This window comes from Zootoca vivipara, chromosome 12 (assembly GCF_965207765.1).
Source record: "Zootoca vivipara chromosome 12, rZooViv2.hap1.1, whole genome shotgun sequence".
NCBI lineage: Eukaryota > Metazoa > Chordata > Lepidosauria > Squamata > Lacertidae > Zootoca > Zootoca vivipara.
Window position 1 is genome coordinate 51611674 of NC_142595.1, and position 25909 is coordinate 51637582.

The following is a 25909-nucleotide window of genomic DNA, read 5'->3' on the forward strand; positions in this document are numbered from 1 at the left end:
AGGGCGCTATTTTTACACAAAATCATGTTTTTACCTGTCACAGGTGTGACATCTATATAATCTAAGTTTATATAAACACTCCCATATCAGCATGCAACGTTGTGTGAAAAATTGAAGGCAATCGGTCAAGTACTTTGGGAGATTTTTGTACATGTACAAATGGACATTTACATTTTTATTAATATAGATTAAAAAAATAAAATATTGTCCAGTTTTTTATCTATTTCGACTGCATCAGACCAACTCGGCTACCTACCAGAATCTAGAACCCCATACCTGCCAAGTTGCTGTCAGAGAAATAAGGGACCGGGGCGGAAATAGCAGGCCGGAAGTAGCGCTGCCGCTATTTTGGAACTGGGCAGAGCAGCATCAAAAGTCGCTTCCGAGCATGCTCCGCCCAGTTCCAAAATGGCCGCCGCACCAGAATAAACCGGGAAAAAACAAAAAAATCCGTTTTTTCAGCTAGGAACAGCTGGAAAAACGGGGATTTCCCGGGGAAAACGGCAGACTTGGCAGGTATGGAACCCTGACATGTAGGATAAGGAGATCTCAGTGAACCGCAATGTTAAAACCATGAATGGGGGGGAGGGGAATTAAACGACCCCCTCAAAATCCCAAGTCCCCACCACAGCCTTGAACTAAGGCCAGGACAACGACCGTTTACGCAAGCGCCATACATACACACATACATATTGTACTACCAATCTTACTGTATGCTTGTGAAACATGGCCACTTATCAATGCCATCTCCAACTCCTCGAAAGATTCCATCAACGGAGTCTCTGTAATTTTTAACACACCAGTTGGGAAGACAGGTGAACTAATACCAGGGTACCGGAAGAAGCAAAGATCACCAGTGTTGAAGCAATGATTCTTCAACATCAACTTCGTTGGACTGGTCATGTTGTGCGGATGCCTGATGATCGTCTTCCAAAGCAACTCCTCTATTCCGAACTTAGAAATGGAAAGCGTAATGCTGGCAGACAACAAAAGAGGTTTGAAGACTGTCTCAAGGCAAGGGCGTACCCACCATTCGGCAAGTTAGGGCAGCTGCCCTACTCTAGAAGCAGGGCTGGTGGGCAGAGGCGGAGCACAGCCCGGCGGAGCGCGAGTTCGCCATTCCCGCCGCACCGCGCCGCACCCTCCCTCCAGCTCCCCGGCGCGCCCTCAGGCAAGGCCAAGCGCGGCGGGGAACCAGGGAGCGCGGCGCGGCGGGCGGGAACGCTGAACTCGCGCTCCGCTGGGCTGGGCTCCGCCTCCGCCCACCAGCCCTGCTTCTAGGGAGGGGCACAGCCCGGCGGAGCGCGAGTTCGCTGTTCCCGCCCACTTTGTGGCCCCTCCCCTTCCGTGCCTTGGCCCCTCCCCTTGCCCCCCCCCTAGTTTTGATCCTGGGTACGCCCATGTCTCAAGGCAAATCTTTAAAAGTGTAGTATAAACACTGACAACTGGGAAACCCTGGCCTGCGAGCGCTCCAGTTGGAGAACAGCCTTTACCAAAGGTGTTGTGGGCTTTGAAGACACTCGAACTCAGGACGCAAGGGAGAAACGTGCTAAGAGGAAGGCACGCTTGGCAAATCCACACCGTGATCAACTCCCACCCGGAAATCCATGTCCCCCCTGTGGAAGGACGTGTGGATCCAGAATTGGCCTCCACAGTCACTTACGGACTCATGTTTAAAACCGTGTTCATGGCAACTATACCTTTTTATAGGCCAGGTCGGTTGGCCATCGCTGCTTCCAGGGGCAGGGAGTTCCGCAGTTGAACTCAACAGTGCCTGAAGAAGGACTTTCTTTTCTCCGTTCCATGACATATTTTTATTGGCGTCTGCCATGTTTTTAATCGGCACATCAGAGCAGCTGAGTATGGCTGCTTAAAATCACATTTGAAGCGCCCCCCCCAAGGATCCCGGGAAATGTAGTTTGCTCAGAGTCCAGAGAACCATAAGCGATAGATTCTCCGTGTGTGTGTGTGCTTTGAATGTGTTTCAAGGAATGGCATGTGTCCACAGCTAACCACCCCCAACTGTGTTGCTCTGAAGCAGGTATTCGTTTTTTCCAGTGATTTGCAAAACGAATATCCAGCCTTGCCGGTGAAATAAGAATATTTGGCTAAAGAGGCAGAACATCTGAAGGGGAAAGATAATTCAGATTCTTTTCCCCCCAGCAGGCACCAGTCGGCTTCTCCAGGCTGTAGGTTTTTGATGACTCTGAGACTTCCTTTTCCCATCCTTCCCCCCCCTTCAGAATGAAAGGAGCAATTTGTAGATAGTCCCCCCCCACACACACACACACTTAAAACTGGCACAGGCGAAAATTTCAAAGGACTTTTGAGGCTTGCAGAGTTCAGTCAGGAGTCAGGCAGCTGGAAGGGAAAAGGTTTCGACATCACCCCCCCCCAAAAAAAAAAATTTTGGCTGCAGAAAGTCCTTTGACCTGTGGAACTCCCTCCCACAGGAGGCAGCCATGGCTACCAACTTGGATGGATTTTTTTAAAAAGAGGATTGGACAAATTTAGGGAGGAGGAGAGAGCTAACCATGGCTGCTCTCCTGTTGCTCTCGGTTATCGGGGCACCTGGTTGGCCACTGTGAGAACAGGTTGCTGGACTAGGTGGGCCATTGCTCTGATCCAGCAGAATAGTCTTATATTCTCCATGAAGTGAGCTAGGAAAAAATAGGGGTGGTTGGCTTTGGCTGCCCAACTCCCCATGGGGCCGAGTCTACTATCGGTCAGAGATGAATGGATGGAGGCAGGAGGCAGGGAAAGCAAGGGAGATCTCTGTTTTTCTGTTGAAACAGAGTTCCCTTCCAGTCGGGATTCAGGCCTCATCATGGGACTGAAACTGCCTTGGTCGCACTGGTCGATGATCTCCGGCGGGCTAGGGACAAAGGTGAGAGCTGTTTCCTAGTCCTCATGGGTGTACTCAGCATGGGGCAAGGGGGTGCAGCTGCCCCCCCCCCAGAAGGCCAAACCGCGGGCCCGACTAGGGAAGCAAATACCTCCTCCTCTCAGCCCGCCCTGCCTACATTTGCACCAATTCCCGCCCACTAAAGCCTTCGCGCCTCCCAATGGAAAGCCCTGCCGGGCGGCAACCTCTCCTGCCTAAGAGTTCTGCTGGGCTGGCAAGCGAAGGAGACGTGGCTCCCTGCATTGGTTGCAGCCGCTGCCACGCTCTGCCTCCCGGTAGGCTGCACTGCGACCGTCGGCGTCGCGGGCTGGGAATCGCCCCCTTCCCCCCTCCACACCCCCTACCCCCCTGAATTAGGAGTTGCTACTGAGACTCCTCCTGGGCCGGGAGAGGAAGTACACCGACAGGAGCCAGTTCACCCTCTGCGGGCAGAAGCCCGCAAAGGAGGAGTGGGGGGCGGCGCCCGAAGGCGGTGGTCGTGGCTGCGTGGGGGCGTTTGCGCCGGATTGCCGGCGGCAAGAGTAGCCCAGCGGCAGTGACCCTTCCTCGCCGCCCCCCACCCCCGGCAATAGGAAAGGAGCTGCCTTGGGGGGCGGCACAGCTCTCCGCTCCCCCTGCGTGCATTGCCCTCTCTGGGCATTGGCTGCTGTTTCCTTCTTTGCAATGCGCCCCCCCCCCCCAGCCACTCTCCCTTGCTGCCCCTGCCGAGAGAGGGGCGTTGAGGGCGGGGGAGCCGCCGTAGGATCGCAGGTGGGGGGGCTCGCTCGCTCGCCTGCACTGCGCCACCCCACCTTTCCCATCTTTTGCTCCCTTGCGATGGGGAGGTGGCGGTGGCAGCTTCTTCTTCTTTGAGGGTCTCAGCTTGGCAGGGGGGGTCCCCAGTATCCTCCCAGGCCACGGGGGGATGGCCCCCACGACTACCAGACCTCTGAGCTCCTTCCCCATCCCAGATATATAGGGTGGGAACTGGCAAGGCTTCGGGGGGACCTGGAGGAGGGAAAGCGGGGCCCAAATGGGTTTTTCAGAGGGGTGGCTAGCCGTAAATGGATGGGAGCGGTGTTTTCAGAGCGGGCTGCTTAAGCATACCTGGCGCCCTGGCACCATGGTGTGACGGATCCCTCTGGTGCCCCCACCCCGCCCCGTTTCCAGGCACGGCGGGCGCAGCTCACTGCGCGGCTGCCGCCTGGAGAGCCGAAGCCCTGTGCAACCCAGCCTGGCCGTAGGGCCGGCCCTGGACCAGGGGGTGCTGCCCGCCCCCTGTTGTGATGCCCCTGCGCGCAGCAGAGGTGGCCCCAGGCCCGTACGCCTCCGGAAAGCAGCCTGAAGCCGATGAACAGCTGAGAGGCGCGCCTGGGGCGGCCTCCGCCGCGCCTCTCAGCGGGCACAGCGGTGCCCCTGGTGGCCTGGCGCCCTGCGCCACCGGACCCGGGCCTAGAGACGGCCCTGCTTCAGAGCAGGGGAATTTCGTGTGAGAGAGTTTAGGGGGTTCATTTAGCGGCTGCAGCCACCGCCGCAGAGTCGTCGGGCCCACTGGCCCTGTAGCCCCGCCCACATTCCCACTTTTTGGCCCCTCCCCTCCCGTGCCTTGGCCCTGCCCCTGACCGACCATGGCTTGCCCCCCCTAGTTTTGATCCTGGGTACGCCCCTGCTAGTCCTGCTGGATCTCTCAGCGGCTTTTGACACCATCGACCATAACATCCTTCTGGACCACCTAGAGGGCTTGGGAGCTGGGGGCACTGTCATGCAGTGGTTCCGCTCCTTCCTCCTGGGCCGTGTTCAGAAAGTGGTGGTGGGGGATGAGTGTTCAGACCCCTGGGCTCTCACTTGTGGGGTGCCTCAGGGTTCTGTCCTCTCCCCCATGCTTTTTAACATCTATATGCAGCCGCTGGGAGAGATCATCAGGGGGTTTGGGCTGGGTGTCCATCAGTATGCGGATGATACCCAGCTCTACCTCTCTTTCAAATCAGAACCAGTGAAGGCAGTGAAGGTCCTGTGTGAGTGCTTGGAGGCGGTTGGAGGATGGATGGCGGCTAACAGATTGAGATTGAATCCTGACAAGACAGAAGTACTGTTTGTGGGGGACAGGAGGCGAGCGGGTGTGGAGGACTCCCTGGTCCTGAATGGGGTAACTGTGACCCTGAAGGACCAGGTGCGCAGCCTGGGAGTCATTCTGGACTCACAGCTATCCATGGAGGCGCAGGTCAATTCTGTGTCCAGGGCAGCTGTTTATCAGCTCCATCTGGTACGCAGGCTGAGACCCTACCTGCCTGCAGACTGTCTCGCCAGAGTGGTGCATGCTCTAGTTATCTCTCACTTGGACTACTGCAATGCGCTCTACGTGGGGCTACCTTTGAAGGTGACCCGGAAACTACAACTAACCCAGAATGCATCAGCTAGACTGGTGGCTGGGAGCGGCCGCCGAGACCACATAACACCAGTCTTGAAAGATCTACATTGGCTCCCAGTACATTTCCAAGCACAATTCAAAGTGTTGGTGCTGACCTTTAAAGCTGTAAATGGCCTTGGTCCGGTGTACCTGAAGGAGCATCTCCACCCCCATCGTTCTGCCCGGACCCTGAGGTTCAGCACCGAGGGCCTTCTGGCGGTTCCCTCGTTGCGAGAAGCCAAGTTGCAGGGAGCCAGGCAAAGGGCCTTCTCGTGGCACCCGCCCTGTGGAACGCCCTCCCATCAGATGTCAAAGAGAAAAACAGCTACCAGATTTTTAGAAGACATCTGAGGCCGCCCTGTTTAGGGAGGCTTTTAATGTTTAATTGTTTTATTTCATTTTTTTTGTTGAAAGCCGCCCAAAGTGGCTGGGGAAACCCAACCAGATGGGTGGGGTATAAATAATAGGTAAATTATTATTATTATTATTATTATTATTATTATTATTATTATTATTATCCAACAGAATAGTCTTATTTTCTCCACGAAGCGAGCTAGGAAAAAAGGGTGTTTGGCTTTTGCTGCCCAACTCCCCATGGGGCCGAGTGAGTCCACGATTGGTCAGAGATGAATGGATGGAGGCAGGAGGCAGGGAAAGCAAGGTAGATCTTTATTTTTCTGTTGCAACAGAGTTCCCTCCCCTCCTTGCAAGGAGGCGAGAGAGACCCCGAACCAAGAAGAAACATCTCCTCTTTTAAGGGTTTGCATTTTGGCATGGAGACGGACAACGCCTCTACAAACAGTCAGAAATTACATCACATAGAAAGTGGGGTTGCTGTGGCTGAGGCAGACCAAGGTGTGATATTCCTGAAGATTTAGCAAGTTTCTCCCAGTTCCAGACACAGTTTACACTAAACATTGGCATTTGACGAGACCACCAGGATGCCTGTCAGACATCCCTCAGCACAGAGCATCTGGGTAAATGATGACAATTAAGATATGATATCTTTATTGTCATTGTCCCCTTGGCGGGAATAACGAAATTACTCAGTGGCTACTCAGATAAAGCATTCCGCATAATCCAAAATTACAAAACCCAATTAAAAACAGTAAATATAATACAAATAACAAGTAAAATAAGATGACTTCAAAGTCCAGGCTTTCCATTTAAGGCCAAAATCGCTCTAGAGACGGCTCGTTCTTGCCTGCATAGTTCTTTATCTCCGTCCCGATGGCAGGAGCTGAAAGAAATGGTGACCAGGCTGCGTTGGATCTCTTGATATGTCTAGTGCTTTTCTATGGCACCTGGTGGTGTAGATTTGTTCTAAGGTGGAGAGTGAGCAGCCAATAATGCTCTCTGCTGTTTTAATAATTCTACACAGCCCTGCTCTGTCCTGAGACGTACAGCTTCCGTACCACACACATAAACTGTACGTGAGCACGCTCTGTATGGCACAGTGATAGAAGGCAAGCAGCAGCTCTTCTGGAAGATGGTTTTTCCTTAAAATTCTCAAAAAATACAGTCTCTGCTGCGCCTTCTTCACAAGCCCCCTTGTATTAACACTCCAGGACAGATCCTCCTGTAACTCAATGCCTAGAAATCTAAACGTTGTTACCCTCTCCACACAAATTCTGTCAATCAAAAGTCGCTGGACCTCGTTCCTGTTCTTGTTAATACTAAGGTTTAGAGATATAGGAGATGAATTCCTTCAGGAACTTCCCCCAATTGCTATCATCCTGCCTGTTCTCAGGCAGGCGGGGTTAAGGAAATATTAAGAGTCTTTAGGGCAGCCAAGATGGTTTTCAGATCGCTCTCCTGCGCTGTTTTAGACATGTGGGTCATAGATGTGTTTACCCTGTGCAATTATCAACATTTAGTCTATATTTGAGACCTCGGAATTCCTAGAACAGAAGAAAATATGGACTTGCAGGGGGTTGAGCTAGATGACCCCTGGGTGGCCCCCAGTTCTACGGTTCCATGATTCTTTGTCTTCACCCACTGCAGGCCGGTTGGCGTAAGAGCGATCAGGAGGCTTAGCATGGCGCTTCAATGCCAAAGGGCGCCCGATTCGGGTTAAATATTAGTTTGGCGTTTTCGCGTGTACCAATTCGGTTCCAATAACAAACCGGCCTGGAAGCTTCAAGGACTCGTCTTCTTCCCCTTTGACCTGGAGACTTGAAGGCCCCCCAAGAAACTGTCTCTCTCCCAGACAGCGAATGGTTAACTTGAAACATGAGACCACTTCTTTCCTTCCATCCCAGACTTGTAGGGCCTGGTTCTGGCAGCTCAGTGACCAAGAGGGAAATCCACTCTGCACATGCTCCGGAGACAACCGTTCTTTATTTTTAAGCAGAAATTGGGTGGCATTGTAAATCATCGAATTTCAGAATTCTAGAGTGGGAAGAGACCATGAGGGTCATCTAGTCCAACCCCATACAATGCAGGAATATTTTGCCCTGGTTAATCTGAAACTCACTCACTCCTGTAGTGGATTTTCTCCAAATCGGCACTCCGGCTGCGGCACAGCTTTTTAACTTTATTGGCCCACAAAAGCAGAGTCCACAGGCTTGTACAGAGGCATTCCCTCCCCTTGGCTTCACACAAGCGTGGAAATTAAATCTCATAACAACCAGCTACCTAGACCTGATCAGAAGAGACCAGGGATGGGAAGAAAATAAAGTCCCGACCCGAGAAGAATGGCAGATTAAGTCGATGGATTATGCAGAGATGGCAAAAACGACCAGAAGAATCCGAAATCCGGAAAGCCAAAAATTTTCATAAGGAATGGGGGGAAATTATATATATATATATATATATATATATATATATATATATATATATAATGGAGTGGCAAAGCAAGCTCCAGGAATATGTTGAAATGGCCCAACTAACTAACAGTTTAAGAGGAGAATCAAAACAAAAATTTCAGGAAAAATGGTTAAGATATAAAGTATATATACAAAAATACAGTAGGAAACGGTTAGTCACATCAGCATTTGAATAACTCTGTATATGGCTTTAAACAAGTTTAAAAACCGACGAAGATACATTTAAGCAAGAGCATTGAGGAAAATGTAAAGATACAGTCGATTGAGTTGAAACATGCTCATATGAATGTTTGGAATATACGCTTGGGTTTGGTAGGAAGTCACAGGAGGGTTATACTTACTTTTCCTTATTGGGAAAAATAAGGGACACCAAAGTTTACAATTTGTCAATAGTATTCGATATGGGTTTTTTTTGTTTCATTTGTATGAGTTTGTTTAATTCAAAGGTTTATTTAAATCTGATATGGAATTATTTGTGTTTCGAAAAATTTGTTTGGAGAACTAGTTGTAAAATGATGTAAAAGGGAATAATCTTTGTATTTCCAATATGTATTTTGTTTTTGGTAAGAAATAATAAAGATCTTTGCAAAAAAAAGGAATGGGGGGAAGTTTATAATTTATCTGAAAAAAATCATTGTAAACAGTTAAAACCGTTGGTATTGCGTTTCATTGCGATTTATTGTGATTTTATTGTGATTTATTGTGTTGTTTGTTTCTGTTGTTTTTTGTTGTAAAACCAATAAAAAATATTATAAAACAAAAAACAAAAACCGTTGGTAGGAGTGGAATAACACTTGGTGAATTTTGGATTATAATGGAGATGTAAAAGATTTGGATTATTATAAAAGATGCAGGAGGAAACGGCCGCCAAAGGACCCACAAAGGGGAGAAGCGAAGTTCAGGAGATTCTTTGGAATCTTGTTTTTATTATGTATGTTGGATATGCGATTGTAAAGTTTTAATTTGGAAAAACCAAATAAATATTATTATTATTATTATTATTATTATTATTATTATTTTAAAAGAGAAGGGCATCAAAGGCAGGAACAAGGCCACAGATTCATCCATCAGTTCTCAGAAAATTTCTTCATGCTTCTTCGCAGACTAATTTTTTAATTTTTTTTTTTGCAACAACCCTGCATTGCAGGGGGTTGGGCTAGATGGCCCTTGGGGGTCCCTCCTGTGATTCTACGACTCTTATCCTCTTGCCCAAACTCCTCCTTCACACTCGCTATTGCTGCCCTTGCATCGTGGGCTATCCATCCCCCCTCCAACCACAAAACATGCCCCCCCGAAGCCCAGGAGTGGAGGGTGGGATTCGAACCCCGGCCGCTAGAATCTGCTCTCAGCTGCCAGCCTCCTCAGCGCCTCGTTGGGGAAACGCAGAAGGTGCCAGCCATCTTTGTCGGTCAGGTTTTCGCCTCCCCGCCTCTCGAGGAAGCTCAGGACGTCCGACTTCTGGGAGGAAATGTGCATTCGGAGTTGGCTGAGCCCTTGGCGCCAAGCAGCCTGAGGTGGCAGGGAAGAGGGGGAAAAGAAAGTCACCCAAGGAAATTGCAGGGGTGGACTGGATGCCCTTTGGGGGTCCCTCCCAACTGCCATTCTGCGAAATTCAGAGTTGCCGACAATCAGGAACATCAACAAATAGCCATGACTGTCCACGGCTGCCAGGGATTCTTCAGCCGGGATTCCTGCATTGCAGAGGGTTGGACTAGATGAGCCTTGGGGGTCCCTTCCAACTCCACAGCCCTGTGAGTCTATTGCCATTCATTGCAAAAGTTAGCTGAATACCACCCTCAGTTTTCCTCCACCAACACCACCAGGACCTGGGACTCAAATATAACGTTTTAAGTGCATTATACAAATGTGACACTAGATGGCGCTGGCGAGCTAATGACAAATTCCATATATATTTTTTCAAACGTTTTTTGAAAAAAGCATTTTCAGAGCATTTTTAAATATATATACACTACATGTGTGTGTAGATTCACTCCTGATATCAGTCATTGCTGGCCCAGGCGCTGGTTGAATTAACTCATTTACACCCCACCATTTTTCTCTAAGGAACTCAAGGTGATATACATTTAATCCTCACAATAACCCTGCGAGGGCGGGTAGGCTGAGAGAAAGCGACTGGCGGCCCAAGGTCACAGCCAGGGAGCTTCATGGCCGCCCAGTGGGGATTTGAACCCAGGTCCTCGTCCGAAGTGCCAGGGAAGGCTCTCAAAGACATCGCAAGGCATGGCTAACTCAGTTTCAGTTGGCAAAAGCTGAATTCAGCCCTCGGATTTCCTCCAGCGTCACCAGGTCCTGATGCAAGGAATTGCCGGCTTAGGTATTGGGCAAAAGGGATATCTGGCCTTCTCCAAATGGTATTATAAGGACACGGGTCCATGGGCGTACCCAGGATCAAAACTAGGGGGGGGCAAGGGGAGGGGCCAAGGCACGGAAGGGGAGGGGCCACAAAGTGGGCGGGAACGGCGAACTCGCGCTCCGCCGGGCTGTGCCCCTCCCTAGAAGCAGGGCTGGTGGGCGGAGGCGGAGCCCAGCCCAGCGGAGCGCGAGTTCAGCGTTCCCGCCCGCCGCGCCGCACTCTCTGGTTCCCCGCCGCGCTTGGCCTTGCCAGAGGGCGCGACGGGGAGCTGGAGGGAGGGCGCAGCGCGGCGGGCGGGAACGGCGAACTCGCGCTCCGCCGGGCTGTGCCCCTCCCTAGCAGCAGGGCTGGTGGGCGGAGGCGGAGCCCAGCCCAGTGGAGCGCGAGTTCGGCGTTCCCGCCCACCGCGCCGCGCTCCCTGGTTCCCCGCCGCGCTTGGCCTTGCCTGAGGGCGCGCCGGGGAGCTGGAGGGAGGGTGCGGCGCGGTGCGGCGGGAATGGCGAACTCGCGCTCCGCCGGGCTGTGCTCCGCCTCTGCCCACCAGCCCTGCTTCTAGAGTAGGGCAGCTGCCCTAACTTGCCGCATGGTGGGTACGCCCTTGCACGGGTCCCATAATCCTCCACGGCTGAGGGCTTATTCAGGGTGCAGAAACTCGTTTGAGAGCCAGTGTGTCGGAGAGGCCAGGGTTCGAATCCCCACACGCCCGTGAAGCTCACTGGATGGCTTTGGGTCATTGCTGCCTGTCAGCCCAGCCTACCTCAAAGGGGTGTTGTGCAGATTAATTCGGGGGGGGGGGGAGGACAACCGCATATGCTACCTTGAACTCCTTGGAGAAAGATAATGTGGGATATTAAGGCAATAAGAGTAATCATAAACCCTTTGATGCCCTAGCTTCTTGCCAGGTAATGTGTGAACAAGGGAACCCACATGGGGCAAAACCAGGGGGCTTCCATTCCCCAAAAGAAAGAGAGGGGGTGGTGTTTAAGCCCCACCCCACCCTCATCCCGTCACGTCTCAGGGGGACATGCGAGCAGAGGAGCTCTTGTGACCAGGGTTTGACCAGGTTTTGCTACAGGCAGGACAGCCGTTTGTCTGAACAGGGCCAAAGAAGCGCCCCGGGGTCTCAGGGGTGCAAGAACTCACCTCAGCCACCTGCTCCACCAGTGCCTTCCCGATCTGCCTCCCTGTGAGGAAGGACAACCAGAGGAAGCATGTTAGGAGATGATGCTCTGGCTGCAATTCCTACACAGCAAAAGAGGGTTGGGCTGGATGACCTTTGGGGGTCCCAACTCTACAATTCCATACCTGAATAACAGCAGCTTGTATATACTGTATCCCAAGGGAATACATTTTTTTTGCATGCCTCCAACTGTACATAGATATACATGTCATTCTCAATGCTTTACATTGGTACCTCAGTTTAAGTACACAATTGGTTCCGGAAGACTGTAGAATTTTGAAGTGTCAGGCATAGCTCTTGTGGCTTTAGCCCAAACGTAGCAGAGTTTTCCTGCACAGCGCAGAAGCTAGTTGAGGTGGAAATGACTAGTCGGCTAGACGCAGAATAACTGTTTACAGGATTTATTAAAAGAAAAGAAAACCAGCAGAGTTTCTGCATACAAAGCAAAGCAAAATACTGTAAATCCTTCCTCTCTCTCTCTCTCTCTCTCTCTCTCCAACCATACGCAGCACTCCTACTCCTAACACCCACAAGAAACAACTGTGCTAGCATTCCTAGATAACAGAGTTCAGTACTGGTCGTTAACCAATCAGAGAGTAGTTTCCAGGCCAGGCAGACCTTGGCTTTCTGCCAAGAGTAAATTGACATTGCCTTGAGTTAATTGTGTGAAGCAAGAATCTGTACGTTTCCCATGAGAACTAATTATCAGAAACCGACCAGAAGCGTCCTTAACCTGAAAGTAATGGAAAGTGGATTAATCCGTTCCAGGTGGGTCCGCGGAGTACTTAAACTGTACATGTCCTGTTCAATGCTATATAAGTCACTTACAGTACATTTATAATCATATTGTACTACTTTGGCTATGTGTTTAATAAAATATAGAATTCTTGCATTGCGAAAAACGAAGATTATGGTGAAAAGTGAAAAACATGAATTGCAAAAAAAACTAGAACTTACAGAACAAAACCACCTTCAGATATGAAATCAGCACGTTGAAATCTGCAGGTGTCAATGCAACAAACATTTTGTTCCCCAGTGGTTGGCCACTGTGAGAACAGGATTCGACCACTAGCTAGCCCAAGCAGGGGACCCCCCCCCCATCCGTACCTCTAAATTCCGGCATGACGTACAGATTGTCCATATAGATGTTCTTCCCTCTCCAGGTGTTATAGGTGTACGAGAAGAGGGTGTACCCAATAAGGGTGTGGCCTGCGCGTGGAGGGGGAAAAAACCACATTACCCAGAAGCTCAGCCTTGCTGGCATTTCCAGCACACCCATCTGCGCCTCATTTGCAGCAGCAGCTTCTCCTTGCGAGCTGGATCATGTCCCTCGGAAGACGGGAGCCTATTCCCCTCCTTACCTTCCTTGCTTTTCTCCTCGAGGGGGACTTCAGCCACAAGGCACTTGTACTGGGCCTGCTCCCCAAATCCAGCCTTATTCAGCTCTGTGGAGGAAGTGGGAAAGGGAGGTTGCAGTAAAGCCTTTCAAAAATAAAACTGCCTCTTAGCGCCCCCTGTAGGTAATCCCACGACCACCCCCCGGGGGCACAACCACACCTGTAAAAGGTAAAAGGTAAAGGACCCCTGGACGGTTATGTCCAGTGAAAGGTGACTCTGGGGTTGCAGCGCTCATCTCGCTTTCAGGCCAAGGGAGCCAGCGTTTGTCCAAAGACAGCTTTCTGGGTCATGTGGCCAGCAGGACTAAACCGCTTCTGGTGCAACGGGACACCGTGACGGAAACCAGAGTGCACAGAAACGCCGTTTACCTTCCTATTTGTCTACTTGCACTGGCGTGCTTTCGAACTGCTAGGTTGGCAGGAGCTGGGACGGAGCAATGGGAGCTCACCCCGTCGCGGGGATTCGAACCGCTGACCTTCCGATCGGCAAGCCCAAGGCTCCGTGGTTTAACCCACAGCGCCACCCATGTCCCTCAACCACCCCTTTAGGGAGCCACTAATCTATATGCCCACTGGGGCCCCTTTTTTTACCTTTGACGTTGGTCCTGAGCAAGCCCAAAGGGACGTTGTAGATACCCGCAATCTCCTGCACAGAGGGAGGGAGAGAGAATTGGGAGCAAAGGTGCTGGTTTGCAGCCGCCTCGAGACTCATTTGTTCCCCTTTCACCCAGGGATCCTTGTGATGAATTGTGCACACAAGAACAGTCAGGATCAGGCCCGGATTTAGGTTTGATGAGGCCCTAAGCTACTGAAGGTAACGGGGCCCTTTATATGTCCAGCTGTCCTTTGTCAACAACAAATTGTCGCTGTTTTTTTGTGTGTGGAAGATATGCTATGTATATTCCCCAGTGGTTGGCCACTGTGAGGACAGGATTCAACCACTAGCTAGGTCATTTATGGACCTAATAGGTATCTCAAACCATTTGCACATAACAAAATATGTATTATTTGATCAAATTGTTGAACTGAAATACAGTTAAGAAGTATATTAATAGTGAAATGCAATTAAGAAGTATATTAATAGTGAAATAGGTAATTATTAAGCTCTAACTTAAAATGTTAAATTGTTTAGCCCATCTAGTTCAGCATCCGGAACAGAAATTTTGGCACCTGAGGACAACCACAAAATGGTATCTCCTTCCACTCCAGGGAAGACGATATGAAGGAAGATTAAACATCAGGAACAAAGGGAAAATAATGATCTGTCGCAGAATCATTGATTTGTACAGTTGGATTTGTACAGTCATGTATTCCAAACCTAGGAAGTTGATAAAGCAGAAGTTGGCTAGTCTGGGATTCTTTAGCTGCAATTGATTGAGTCATTGCACGGGGTTGGTCTTGATGACCCTTGGAGGACCCTTCCAGCCCTGACCTGTTCTGTGCTTCTCATGGTGTTCCTCACCTTCACGAGCCGCATGATGTCCTTCAAGTCCTTGGGGGCGCAGGGGCGGATGGCGAAACTCATGGCTCCAGATTCTCCTGGGCTCCTTACTCTGTAGAAAGAACTGATGTGTGCATCTGGGCTGCGTTTGAAAGCTGGGAGGGTGGGTGGGTGGGAATCTGCTTGATTCCTGAGTGATGTATTAAACAAAATCTAAGACCTTAACATTCTTACAACAGTGACGACTCAACTCGACTCGGGTGGGGGTGGGGTGGGGCTTCTGGGTGCTTTGCAGGGAGAAGGACGGTCCCAAGGTCAATCCGTCAGGCCTCCTGTATCTCAGCGAGGAGAAGATGGGCTGCCGGCCAGAGTTTTCGAGAAGGCAGGGCTGGGTGAGCCTCACTCTGGATGAACAGAGCCAAGAAGAAAATCTGCCCAGCAGGAAATTCCAGCGAAGAGGCTGCCCCCTGACATGTAGTCGAAGGTAAAGGTAAAGGGACCCCTGACCATTAGGTCCAGTCGTGACCGACTCTGGGGTTGCGCGCTCATCTCGCATTATTGGCCGAGGGAGCCGGCGTCCAGCTTCCAGGTCATGTGGCCAGCATGACAAAGCCACTTCTGGCGAACCAGAGCAGCGCACGGAAACGCTGCTTACCTATTTATCTACTTGCACTTTGACGTGCTTTCCAATTGCGAGGTTGGCAGGAGCTGGGACAGAGCAACGGGAATTCACCCCATCGTGGGGATTCGAACCACTGACCTTCTGATCAGCAAGCCCTAAGGCCTAGGCTCTGTTGTTTAGACCTACCGTATGTTGCAGCAAATAACGATCAGGTCTACTGACCGCTGATTTGCTTCTGTAACTTGGCTGAAGACTCCTCCTTTGCTGATCAGAGGGACCCCAACAAGGAGCTGGGTTGCGGGGTAAGTCCCGTACTGCAGGATTTCCCCCCCTTAACATCAATAACAGCCTGGCTGTTGGATCAGGTCAACAGTGGCTCAGGATTTGAACACAAGACCCGGCACTCTCCCATCCTGCGGTTTCCAGCAACTGGTATTCAGAAGCGCCACTGCCCCCATCCCTGGAGGCAGAGCTTAGCCATCAATAGCCCCCCTATTTTTAAAGCCATCAAGGTTGGTGATCCTCACTGCCTCCTGTGGCAGGGAGTTCCACAGTTTAACCATGCACAAAGAAGGCCTTTTCTACCCCAAATCTTCCAACAACCAGCTTCGTGTAATGTCCAAGAATGCTAGTGTTAAGAGAGGGGGAAACAACTTTATAAGATCCTATCCTGCAGGTTCCTGCCTCTGGCTGAATCGGGCCCCTCTTGCCGGCTGGCCATTTCCTCCCTCCCTGCGGAGGCACCCGAGATGCTTGGAAACCCGGGTCCCGAGGTAGTGTGAATCACGCACCGTGAGCAAACACATGCCTTCTGATTCAGCTGGCACACTGTACACAAACTCTGTATAAGTTGAGCAAATATGCTCATCATCGCAGAACTGGGTGAATTTGGATTCAGGAAACGTCTGGCCCTGATTTGCTCATGTCGCCTGCGTGACAAAGTCGCCAATCATCCACTTTCAGAGCGACAACAGGAGAATTGCCAATGCAGGCTGGCACTATTTTTGGCTGCAGATAAGTATTGTCTGCTCCCCCAAACTGACCGCCTGTGAGGGAGATCGAGCCCCTGGGAATTGTAGTTTGTTCAGGGCGCTGTGAACTGTAGGTTGGTGGGAGGAAGACTGGCAATTCCCAGGGTTCTTTGGGGAGCAGTACTGTGTTCTGTTTTAAATGTCTGCAGGTGGATATACCCACCGCAATTCCTTCAATCTCATTTTCTGCCATTGGATCGGGTCCCACCCTCCAGGGCTGGAGGAAACAAGCTTGATCCATCTTCCATGGGACAACCCTTTAGATATTTGAAGGTGGCTGTTCTATCCCATCTCAGGGTGGATCTACACACAGGGGGAAAGCCACTATAAATAAGTCAGAAATTAAAACGTTATATTAAAAATTAAAAAAAAAAACAACCACTATGGAAAAATGCAAATGAATTTTCTTTGCTCCCCAGCGCCATCTAGTGTTGCATGTCTATAATGCATTTGAAATACTGTGGTGGTGTTTTTTTACTAATGTAGCTGTCTCCTCTTCTCCAGGCTAAACATCCCCAACTCCACCCACTGTTCCTCACAAGGCTTGGTTTCCAGACCGTCTTGACCATCTTGGCTGCCCTCCTCTGCTCACCTTACAGCTATTGTGGGGAGGGATCTAAACATGGAGCTTAAATGGCAAAGGGAGCTGGGTTCGAGTTAAAGATTAGGGAAGGGGGACGAATGCCATCTCCGTTTAGTTAAAGAATAAACTGCACTGGGAGCTTCTGAGAGGGACTTGGAGGGCAAAGTTTGCGCGAGGGACTTGAGGGAAAGGGTTCAAGAAAGGGGAGGCAAAGTTTAAGCTACAATGGTTGAGGCTTAAACCAGCTGCCAGGGAAATTTCCTCTTCCTGCCAATCCCAGACTTGGGGGGCCTGATTCTGGCTACTCGGTGAAGAATCATAGGGTCTGTTCCAATTCTACAATCCTATGGCTCTCTGGCCTCAGAAGGTGGTTGGCTGTTACATCAATTTTTTAAAACAGAGGTTGGACGGCTGTCTGCCAGGGATTTTTGAGTTGTGATTCCCACATTGCAGTGGGTTGGACTAGATGGGCCCTGGGGGTCCGCTTCTAGCTCTGCAGTTCTACAATTCTGTGATCTAGAGACATTGTACAGAAAAGTTTAAAATGTTTGATGTTTTATTGTGTTGCTAATATTTTGTTGGGGACGCGGGTGGCGCTGTGGTCTAAACCACAGAGCCTAGGGCTTGCCGATGAGAAGGTCGGCGGTTCGAATCCCCGCAATGGGGTGAGCTCCCGTTGCTCGGTCCCTGCTCCAGCCCACCTAGCAGTTCAAAAGCACGTCAAAGTGCAAGTAGATAAATAGGTACCACTCCAGCAGGAAGGTAAATGGCATTTCCGTGTGCTGCTCTGGTTCGCCAGAAGCAGCTTAGACCCAGAAGCTGTACGCTGGCTCCCTTGGCCAGTAAAGCGAGATGAGCGCCACAACCGTAACCCCAGAGTTGTCCGTGACCGGACCTAACGGTCAGGGGTTCCTTTACCTAATATTTTGTTGGGAGCTGCCCGGAGTAGCTGGGGCAACCCAGTCAGATGGGCAGCATAGAATTATTATTATTATTATTATTATTATTATTATTATTATTATTATTATTATCATTATTACTAGTGCTTCTTTCTGGGGGTACGCAGGGTACGCATTGCATACCCCTAAACATTTTGTGAATCTAAACTTGGCCTCATTGAGGGGCAGTATTTTAATATGAGTAGTAAAATGAGAGTACCCCTAAACATTTTAAAAGAAAAAAGCATTGTTGTTGTTGTTGCTGTTGTTACCGGTAGCTGCGAGCCAATCTGGGCACAAGCATGTGGGAAAGCGGTGTCTACATGAACAGATGGTAATAATAATAATAATAATAATAATAATAATAATAATAATAATTTGTTATTTATACCCCAGCCACTCTGGGCGGCTTCCAACAGAAAAATAAAACACAATAATCTATTAAGCATTAAAAGCCTCCCTGAACAGGGCTGCCTTCAGATGTCTTCTAAAAGTCTGGTAGTTGTTTTCCTTTTTGACATCTGTTGGGAGGGCGTTCCACAGAGCAGGCGCCACCACCAAGAAGGTCCTCTGCCTAGTTCCCTGCAACTTCCAACGATGGTGGAAGAGAAAGTCACTCTGCACATGCTCCAAAAACACCTCTCCTTTATTATTACTTTTGACACATGTATCGTTTGTGCAGTGTCCTCCTGGCTTTGTCAACGGGTTTTCCAGCCGCGCCTGGGAGGAACCTTCAACCTCTCGCCAGGGATCCTTCCCTTTCCTCCAGAGTCGCAAATCTCGCCCCCCCCCCCCAGGAGCGCCACCAGCTTAGAATTTGCTCCGAGACGCCATCCCTCGCAGGACGTGGCTATGGATGCGAAAGAGGTTCCAGCCCTCCTCGGAACTGAGGTCTTCGCCTCCGCGGCGCAGAAGGAACCCGATGTCCTCCTCTTTCGAGGCAGAAACATACATTTGCAACTGGGTGCATCCCTGGCTCCAAGCATCCTGGAGAAAGAAGAGGCAGAAATTCAGCTTTGGTGCATCTAACTTGCAATATTAATTGTGGACTACCCAGCAGGGTAGAAATGGGAGTGCCTGATCACCTCATCTGTCTCCTGAGAAATCTCTATGTGGGACAAGAAGCTACAGTTAGAACTGGATATGGAACAACGGATTGGTTCAAAATTGGAAAAGGAGTACGACAAGGTTGTATATTGTCTCCCTGCTTATTTAACTTATATGCAGAATTCATCATGCGAAAGGCTGGACTAGATGAATCCCAAGCCGGAATTAAGATTGCCGGAAGAAATATCAACAACCTCAGATATGCAGATGACACAACCTTGATGGCAGAAAGTGAGGAGGAATTAAAGAACCTTTTAATGAGGGTGAAAGAGGAGAGCGCAAAATATGGTCTGAAGCTCAACACCAAAAAACAACCAAGATCATGGCCACTGGTCCCATCACCTCCTGGCAAATAGAAGGGGAAGAAATGGAGGCAGTGAGAGATTTTACTTTCTTGGGCTCCTTGATCACTGCAGATGGTGACAGCAGTCACGAAATTAAAAGACACCTGCTTCTTGGGAGAAAAGCAATGACAAACCTAGACAGCATCTTAAAAAGCAGAGACATCACCTTGCCGACAAAGGTCCGTATAGTTAAAGCTATGGTTTTCCCAGTAGTGATGTATGGAAGTGAGAGCTGGACCATAAAGAAGGCTGATCGCAGAAGAATTGATGCTTTTGAATTGTGGTGCTGGAGGAGACTCTTGAGAGTCCCATGGACTGCAAGAAGATCAAACCTATCCATTCTGAAGGAAATCAGCCCTGAGTGCTCACTGGAAGGACAGATCCTGAAGCTGAGGCTCCAAGACTTTGGCCATCTCATGAGATGAGAAGACTCCCTGGAAAAGACCCTGATGTTGGGAAAGATGGAGGGCACTAGGAGAAGTGGACGACAGAGGACAAGATGGTTGGACAGTGTTCTCGAAGCTACGGACATGAGTTTGACCAAACTGCGGGAGGCAGTGCAAGACAGGAGTGCCTGGCGTGCTCTGGTCCATGGGGTCACGAAGAGTCGGACACGACTAAACGACTAAACAACAACAGTGATGAGGCCTCCCTCATCACTATAATAATAATAATAATAATAATAATAATAATAATAATAATAATAATAATATTTATACCCCGCCCATCTGGCTGGGTTCCCCCAGCCACTCTGGGCGGCTTCCAACAAAATATTAAAATAAAGAATTCCATCAAACATTAAAAGCTTCCCTAAACAGGGCTGCCTTAAGATGCCTTCTAAAGGTCTGGTAATTGTTGTTCTCTTTGACCTCTGGTGGGAAGGCATTCCACAGGGTGGGTGCCACCACCGAGAAGGCCCTCTGCCTGGTTCCCTGTAACTTGGCTTCTCGTAGCGAGGGAACCGCCAGAAGGCCCTCAGAGCTGGACCTCAGTGTCCGGGCAGAACGATGGGGGAGGAGATGCTCCTTCAGGTATACTGGACCGAGGCCGTTTAGGGCTTTAAAGGTCAGCACCAACACTTTGAATTGTGCTCGGAAACGTACTGGGAGCCAATGTAGATGTTTCAAGACCAGTGTTATGTGGTCTCGGCAGCCGCTCCCAGGCACCAGTCTAGCTGCCGCATTCTGGATTAGTTGTAGTTTCCGGGTCACCTTCAGAGGTAGCGCCACGTAGAGCGCATTGCAGTAGTCCAAGCGAGAGATAACTAGAGCATGCACCACTCTGGCCAGACAGTCCGTGGGCAGGTAGGGTCTCATCCTGCGTACCAGATGGAGCTGGTAGACAGCTGCCCTGGACACAGAATTAACCTGTGCCTCCATGGACAGCTGTGAGTCCAAAATGACTCCCAGGCTGCACACCTGGTCCTTCGGAGGCACAGTTACCCCATTCAGGACCAGGGAGTCCTCCACACCTGCCCGCCTCCTGTCCCCCACAAACAGTACTTCTGTCTTGTCGGGATTCAACCTCAATCTGTTAGCTGCCATCCATCCTCCAACCGCCTCCAGACACTCACACAGGACCTTCACCGCCTTCACTGGTTCTGATTTGAAAGAGAGGTAGAGCTGGGTATCAACGAAGGTAAGGACGCACGCTGGACTCACCTCCGCCATTTGCTTCATAAGCGCACTGCCAATTCCTTTCCCTGCAAGGAAAGAAAGCAGCCAAAATGAGGAATATCAAAATAATCTGAGTGAGTGACCCTCCCCCCCCAATATGGGTGATTCCCATTCTGAGGAGAGGGGGGTGATGTTCTAAAGGACATTTGCAAATATATTATGGGGTTTTGGAGGGGCCAGTCCTCTAGACCAGGCATAGGCAAACTCCGGCTCTCCAGATATTTGGGGACAACAACTCCCATTATCCCTAGCTAACAGGACCAGTGGTCAGGGATGATGGGAATTGTAGTCCCAAACATCTGGAGGGCCAGAGTTTGCCTATGCCTGGTCTAGATGATACCCAGAGACCCCTTTCAAAGCTGCGGTCCTGTGGCTGTGAAGTTAGAATCTAGTAGAGTTGAAAGGGACCCAACTCGCTGCAGGAACCACAGCTGGAAAGACCTGGACAGGTGGCCATCCGACCTCTGTTGAAAAATGGCCAACAAAGGTGACAGCCCACCACCTTCTGAGGAGGTGGGGTTGGAAGGGACCCCCAAGGCTCATCTAGTCTCACCCCCTGCAATGCAGGGATCACAGCTAAAGTATCCCTGGCAGATGGCCATCCAACATCTGCTTGAAAGGAGATCCTGCCGCCTTCTGAACTAGTCCGTTCCACTCCTCTTACCGTCAGAAAGTAAATAAAAAAATTCCTTCCAGCAGCACCTTAAAGACCAAGTTTTTTTAATTTTGGTATGAGCTTTCGTGTGCATGCACACTTCTTCAGATACGGTTGAACCGTCAGAAAGTACTTCCTAAAATTAAGGCGGAATCTACTTTGTTGTGGCTTGAAGCCATGGGTTCGAGTCCTACCCTACAGAGAAGGAGGAAACAAGCTTGCTCCCTCTTCCATGGGAGAGCCCTTCAGATATCTGAAGACAACTATCACATCTCATCTCAGTCTCCTCTATCCCAGACTAAACATACCCAACTCCTTCAACTGTTCCTCATCAGGCTTGGTTTCCAGACCTTTGATCACCTCGGTTGCCCTCCTCTGAACATTTCCCAGTTTGCCAATACAGTGGTACCTCGACTTCCGAATGCCTCGACTTCCGAAGGTATCGACTTCCGAAGTCCGCTAACCCGGAAGTTTTTTCACCCCGTGCGCGGTCTGCGCATGCGCAAAGCGCATAATCGTGCTTTGCGCATGCGCAAAATGGACGCTTCGACTTCCAACCTGCGCCGCAGAATGGATCGCCTTTGGAAGTCCAGGTACCACTGTATCCTTAAATTGTGGCGCCCAGAACTGGACACGGGACTCCAGGTGTGGTCTGACCAAGGCAGAATATAATGAGATAATGACTTCCCTTAATCTGGACACCCAACATTTGTTGACACAGCGGAGAATCACATTCGCCTTTTTTGTTTCTGCATCACACTGCTGGCTGGCGTGAGCTTCTGCTCTGCCAAGTCATTTTCAGAGGAGCTGTTCGTTCCTTGGAAGAGGAGAAAGGTTCCTTCGCCGCCCCCACCCCAAAAGACACCCCTCCCTGCCCATACCTCTAAATTCTGGCATGACGTAGAGATTGTCCACATAGGCGTTCCTCCCTCGCAAGGTGTTATAGGTGTACGAAAACAGGGTGTACCCAGCAAGACTGCGACCTGGGGGGGAGCAGAAACCCGCAATGCAAACTTCTTAACCTGAGCTACTATTCCTGGGTTAGCAGAGTCTGTAACCTGAAGCGTTTGTAACCTGAAGCGTTTGTAACCCAAGGTACCACTGTACGAGAACAAAGTAATATTTAGCATTTATTGGACCGATATGCTTGTACAGAAAAGCAACCTGTTGCTAGAGAAGTCACAAGCAAGCCTCGTTGCTCTTGTTTTGACTCTGTTTTGAGCCAAAGTTTCCTCCGGCAGCATCTTGTGCCAGAACCGTCAATTTATTGAAAGTTGCTCCCTCCCCGCTCTGTTCAAAATTACCGTCCTTGCGTTTTTCCTCCGGGGGGATTTCAGCCACAAAGCACTTGTATCTGGGGTGCTCCCCGAAGCCAGCCTTCTTCAGCTCCGCGGAGGAAGTGGAGAAAGGAAGAATCGTGGAGGCGTAGTGTTGGAATGGGGCCCAAGGGTCATCTAGTCCAACCCCCTGCAATGCGGGGATCACAGCTCAAAGGACGGAGGAGGAAGCAAACCCCTGCGTCCCCGGTTCAGTTGGTGATGGACAAGGGGGCAAGGGGATGAGTGGAGGTTGTTGCCAACTTTTTAGCCAGCCTCTGCTCCTCTGCCTTTGTTATCAGATAGAGTGTGCTTGTTTTAGGAAGCTCCACCAATTTTACGAGGCCAACTGCAGTTCGGCGAACCTGGGCAGGCTAAGCCAGGAGGAAACCCCAAGGAACAGGCCTGCAGAAGATGGAGGAAGCCCAAAGAGTTGGGTGCTTGCTCCCCACCAGCACCCACAAAAATCTCCTACGCACCACTTATTTACCTTCCACGTTGGTTCTGACTGAGCCCAAAGGTACGTTGTGAAGGACTGCAATCTCCTGTAAAGAGGGAGAGAGGTTCGTGCTTGAAGGGGGAGCCCCAATATCCTTTGCCTTTTCCCCCCAGCGGCAGAAATAGGTGCCAGGACACCTGGGTCCCAGGGGCCATCTGAAGAGGTTTGGGGGTCTCAGTAGGGATCATCAAAGGGAAACCAGATTTTCCTGCACGGCCCTTTACGCTGATGTTTGAAGCTGCGGGCGCATGATGTTATCTGCAATCCATATAACGGAAGCCACCTTGCGGCTCAGCTGAGGTGTGTACACTTGAGAAAGTCACTGAGCGTGCTCAGATGACGTCTTCGTGAATTGGAGATCGAGGAGGGAGGTTGCAAGGACAGGGAAACCAAAAAGGTAACACACACATCAGGTGAAGACATCCTCTCCGCCCCTTCTCTGGCGTGGACTTGAAGCACAGACAGGAATCGGGAAATGACCTCGCTGAGTTTTTAGCTGCTCAACCAAACCAAAGAGACACGGCTTCCCCCCAAAGAATCCCAACGTTTGTTAAGGATGCTGAGAGTTATTAGGAAATTGAGCACACCCCTTTCTCCTCACAGGACCACAATTTCCAGATTAACAATCAATCAAAGGGATGCATAAACCCTTAACAACTTGGGACCAGTTTACCTGCAAAATCACCTTACCCCACATTCTTCCACTTGACTGCTTCAATAATCAAAACTGACAGGTGCCACATAATACTCACTGCACATCTGCAAGAACTTGATATTTTAGCGTGGCAGCACTTTGGAACTCCCTGCCTCTTGATATCAGACAGGATCCTTCATTGTACTCTTTCCGGCGCCTGCTAAACTCTTTAGACAAACCTACCCAGATGTTTAGAAAGCTGGTGAGAGTTTTAATCTGTTTTTAGTTTACTGTATTAACTTTTTGAGAGTATTAACTCATTGCTGTCAATGATTCTTATCTATAATTTTATCTTTTTGGAAAACTGCTTTGAGGGTTGTTGTTGCTTTTTATAAAAGAATCAAACAGTGTATAGATTTTACGAAATCTATACCCATCCGTCCCTCTTCCCAGGGGACTCCTTCTGTGAGAGAAAATAGGGCCAGCTTGGTCGGTTAGAGCACGACACTCTTAATCTCAGGGTCACGGGTTCGAGCCCCGCATTAGGCAAAAGATCCCTGCATTGCAGGGGGTTGGGCTAGATGACCCTCGGGGTCCCTTCCAACTCAACAATTCTATGATTCTCCAAACGACTTTCAGCACCCTTAAACTTCTTTTAAACTCCCGGGATTCTTTGGGGGAAGCCAGGACCAGGTCCATTTAAAGTGACGCAACACCACTCCAAAATTCAAGGTGCAAACGTGACCTGCTATATTGGGGGCCTGATCCACAGAAACTCTCCCATGCGAGGTCCGCTGAAATTGAATGAGAGAGGGCTTTTTCACACACCCCTGCTAATATCAGCGGGCAGGGCAGGAGAACTTCTCTGTGACTTGAGCAAAACCCTGTGATTCCAGACTCTTTGCCACACTGACGAATGACCCAATCCTGTCTCGAATCCACCTGAGGCTCAGACCCCAGGAGAGGACACTCCAGGTCAATACTGGGGTGCACAGCCTCTCCCACCGCCACGGCCCCCACCTCAATAAACCGCATAATATCCTTCAGATCCTTAGGGGTGCAGCGACGGATGGCGAAAATCATGGCTCAAGGCAGGAACCGAGTCCAGTGTCTCCCAAAGTCGACTTGCTCTCTCTTTCGGTCCTTACAGGGGAGTCACGCAGGCAGCCGAGTTGCGTAAGAGGAGGGCAGGGAGGGCACAGTCCCACCACTGCAAGCAGGATTTGGCACAAGAGCAACTCTTTCCTCCTGGCATTCAGAAGCATTGCTGCCTTAAAGCCATCCGGGTTTGGATGGCTCCCTGGTCCTGAATGGAGTAACTGTGTCCCTGAAGGACCAGGTGCGCAGCCTGGGAGTCATTCTGGACTCACAGCTGTCCATGGAGGCGCAGGTCAATTCTGTGTCCAGGGCAGCTGTCTACCAGCTCCATCTGGTACGCAGGATGAGACCCTTCCTACTGTTATGAAAAATGTACCCCAAAATGCGTTGCCTTTTAAGAAGGACAGACGCGGGTCGGAAGCTCCAAAATTTGCACTAAGTTCAGCTCCGCCGGGAAAATGACAGAGACCACACGATGCTGTCAGGAAAAACAAACTGATCCCTTTATTGCAGAATGCAAAGCTACAGCTGTAGGGTCCCTGCCTCTGGAAAGAAGGAAGGAACCCCGGGAAATGGTAAAGTCCCTTTTTATGCCCTCCTGTCCCTGCGTGGAAATCTCTGGACTGGGAGGGAGGGGGAGACAAGGGCGACGGGTGGGGGATCGGATTAGCTGGGTGCGGAGATGACTTTTCCTTTCAGATGGAGAGATGTCAATTGCTCTTCTCCTGTCGCTGATGGTGCTCCCTGTTGTTTGGCAGGAAGGGCAATCAGTCGAGATGGGTGCAGAGGTGGGGCAGTTCCTGGCGATTTCCGTGGGGTGGAAGTCCGCCCGGCAGGTGTTTTCCTCCAGGCCATGGAAGGGTGGGCTACGTTGAGGATGGCAATTTATTTGAAT

General features: G+C 50.2%; 1 protein-coding gene and 1 pseudogene across 1 annotated transcript; both read right to left on the reverse strand.

Annotated features, from left to right (window-relative positions):
* Nucleotides 1-8133: 8133 nt before the first annotated feature.
* On the reverse strand, nucleotides 8134-14693 carry LOC118094406 (diamine acetyltransferase 1-like). The gene is made up of 6 exons (XM_035134766.3): nucleotides 14533-14693; nucleotides 13662-13716; nucleotides 13035-13118; nucleotides 12781-12882; nucleotides 11637-11677; nucleotides 8134-9628 (listed from the first exon to the last, which is right to left on the reverse strand). Exons 1-6 carry the CDS (start codon nucleotides 14593-14595, stop codon nucleotides 9452-9454), a joined length of 522 nt encoding a protein of 173 aa, XP_034990657.3. The 5' UTR covers nucleotides 14596-14693; the 3' UTR covers nucleotides 8134-9451.
* Nucleotides 14694-18480: 3787 nt separating this feature from the next.
* On the reverse strand, nucleotides 18481-24999 carry LOC118095764 (diamine acetyltransferase 1-like; annotated as a pseudogene).
* Nucleotides 25000-25909: the final 910 nt, after the last annotated feature.

Bases quoted from the DNA above. Each gene is read 5' to 3' on its own strand.
- LOC118094406 (XM_035134766.3), bottom strand. From the start codon at position 14,595: ATGAGTTTCGCCATCCGCCCCTGCGCCCCCAAGGACTTGAAGGACATC. The intron at 12,883-13,034 runs GTAAGGAGGGGA...CTCCACGCGCAG, and splicing joins CGAGGAGAAAAGCAAGGAAG to GCCACACCCTTATTGGGTAC. The intron at 9,629-11,636 runs GTGAGTTCTTGC...CTGCCACCTCAG, and splicing joins TGGTGGAGCAGGTGGCTGAG to GCTGCTTGGCGCCAAGGGCT.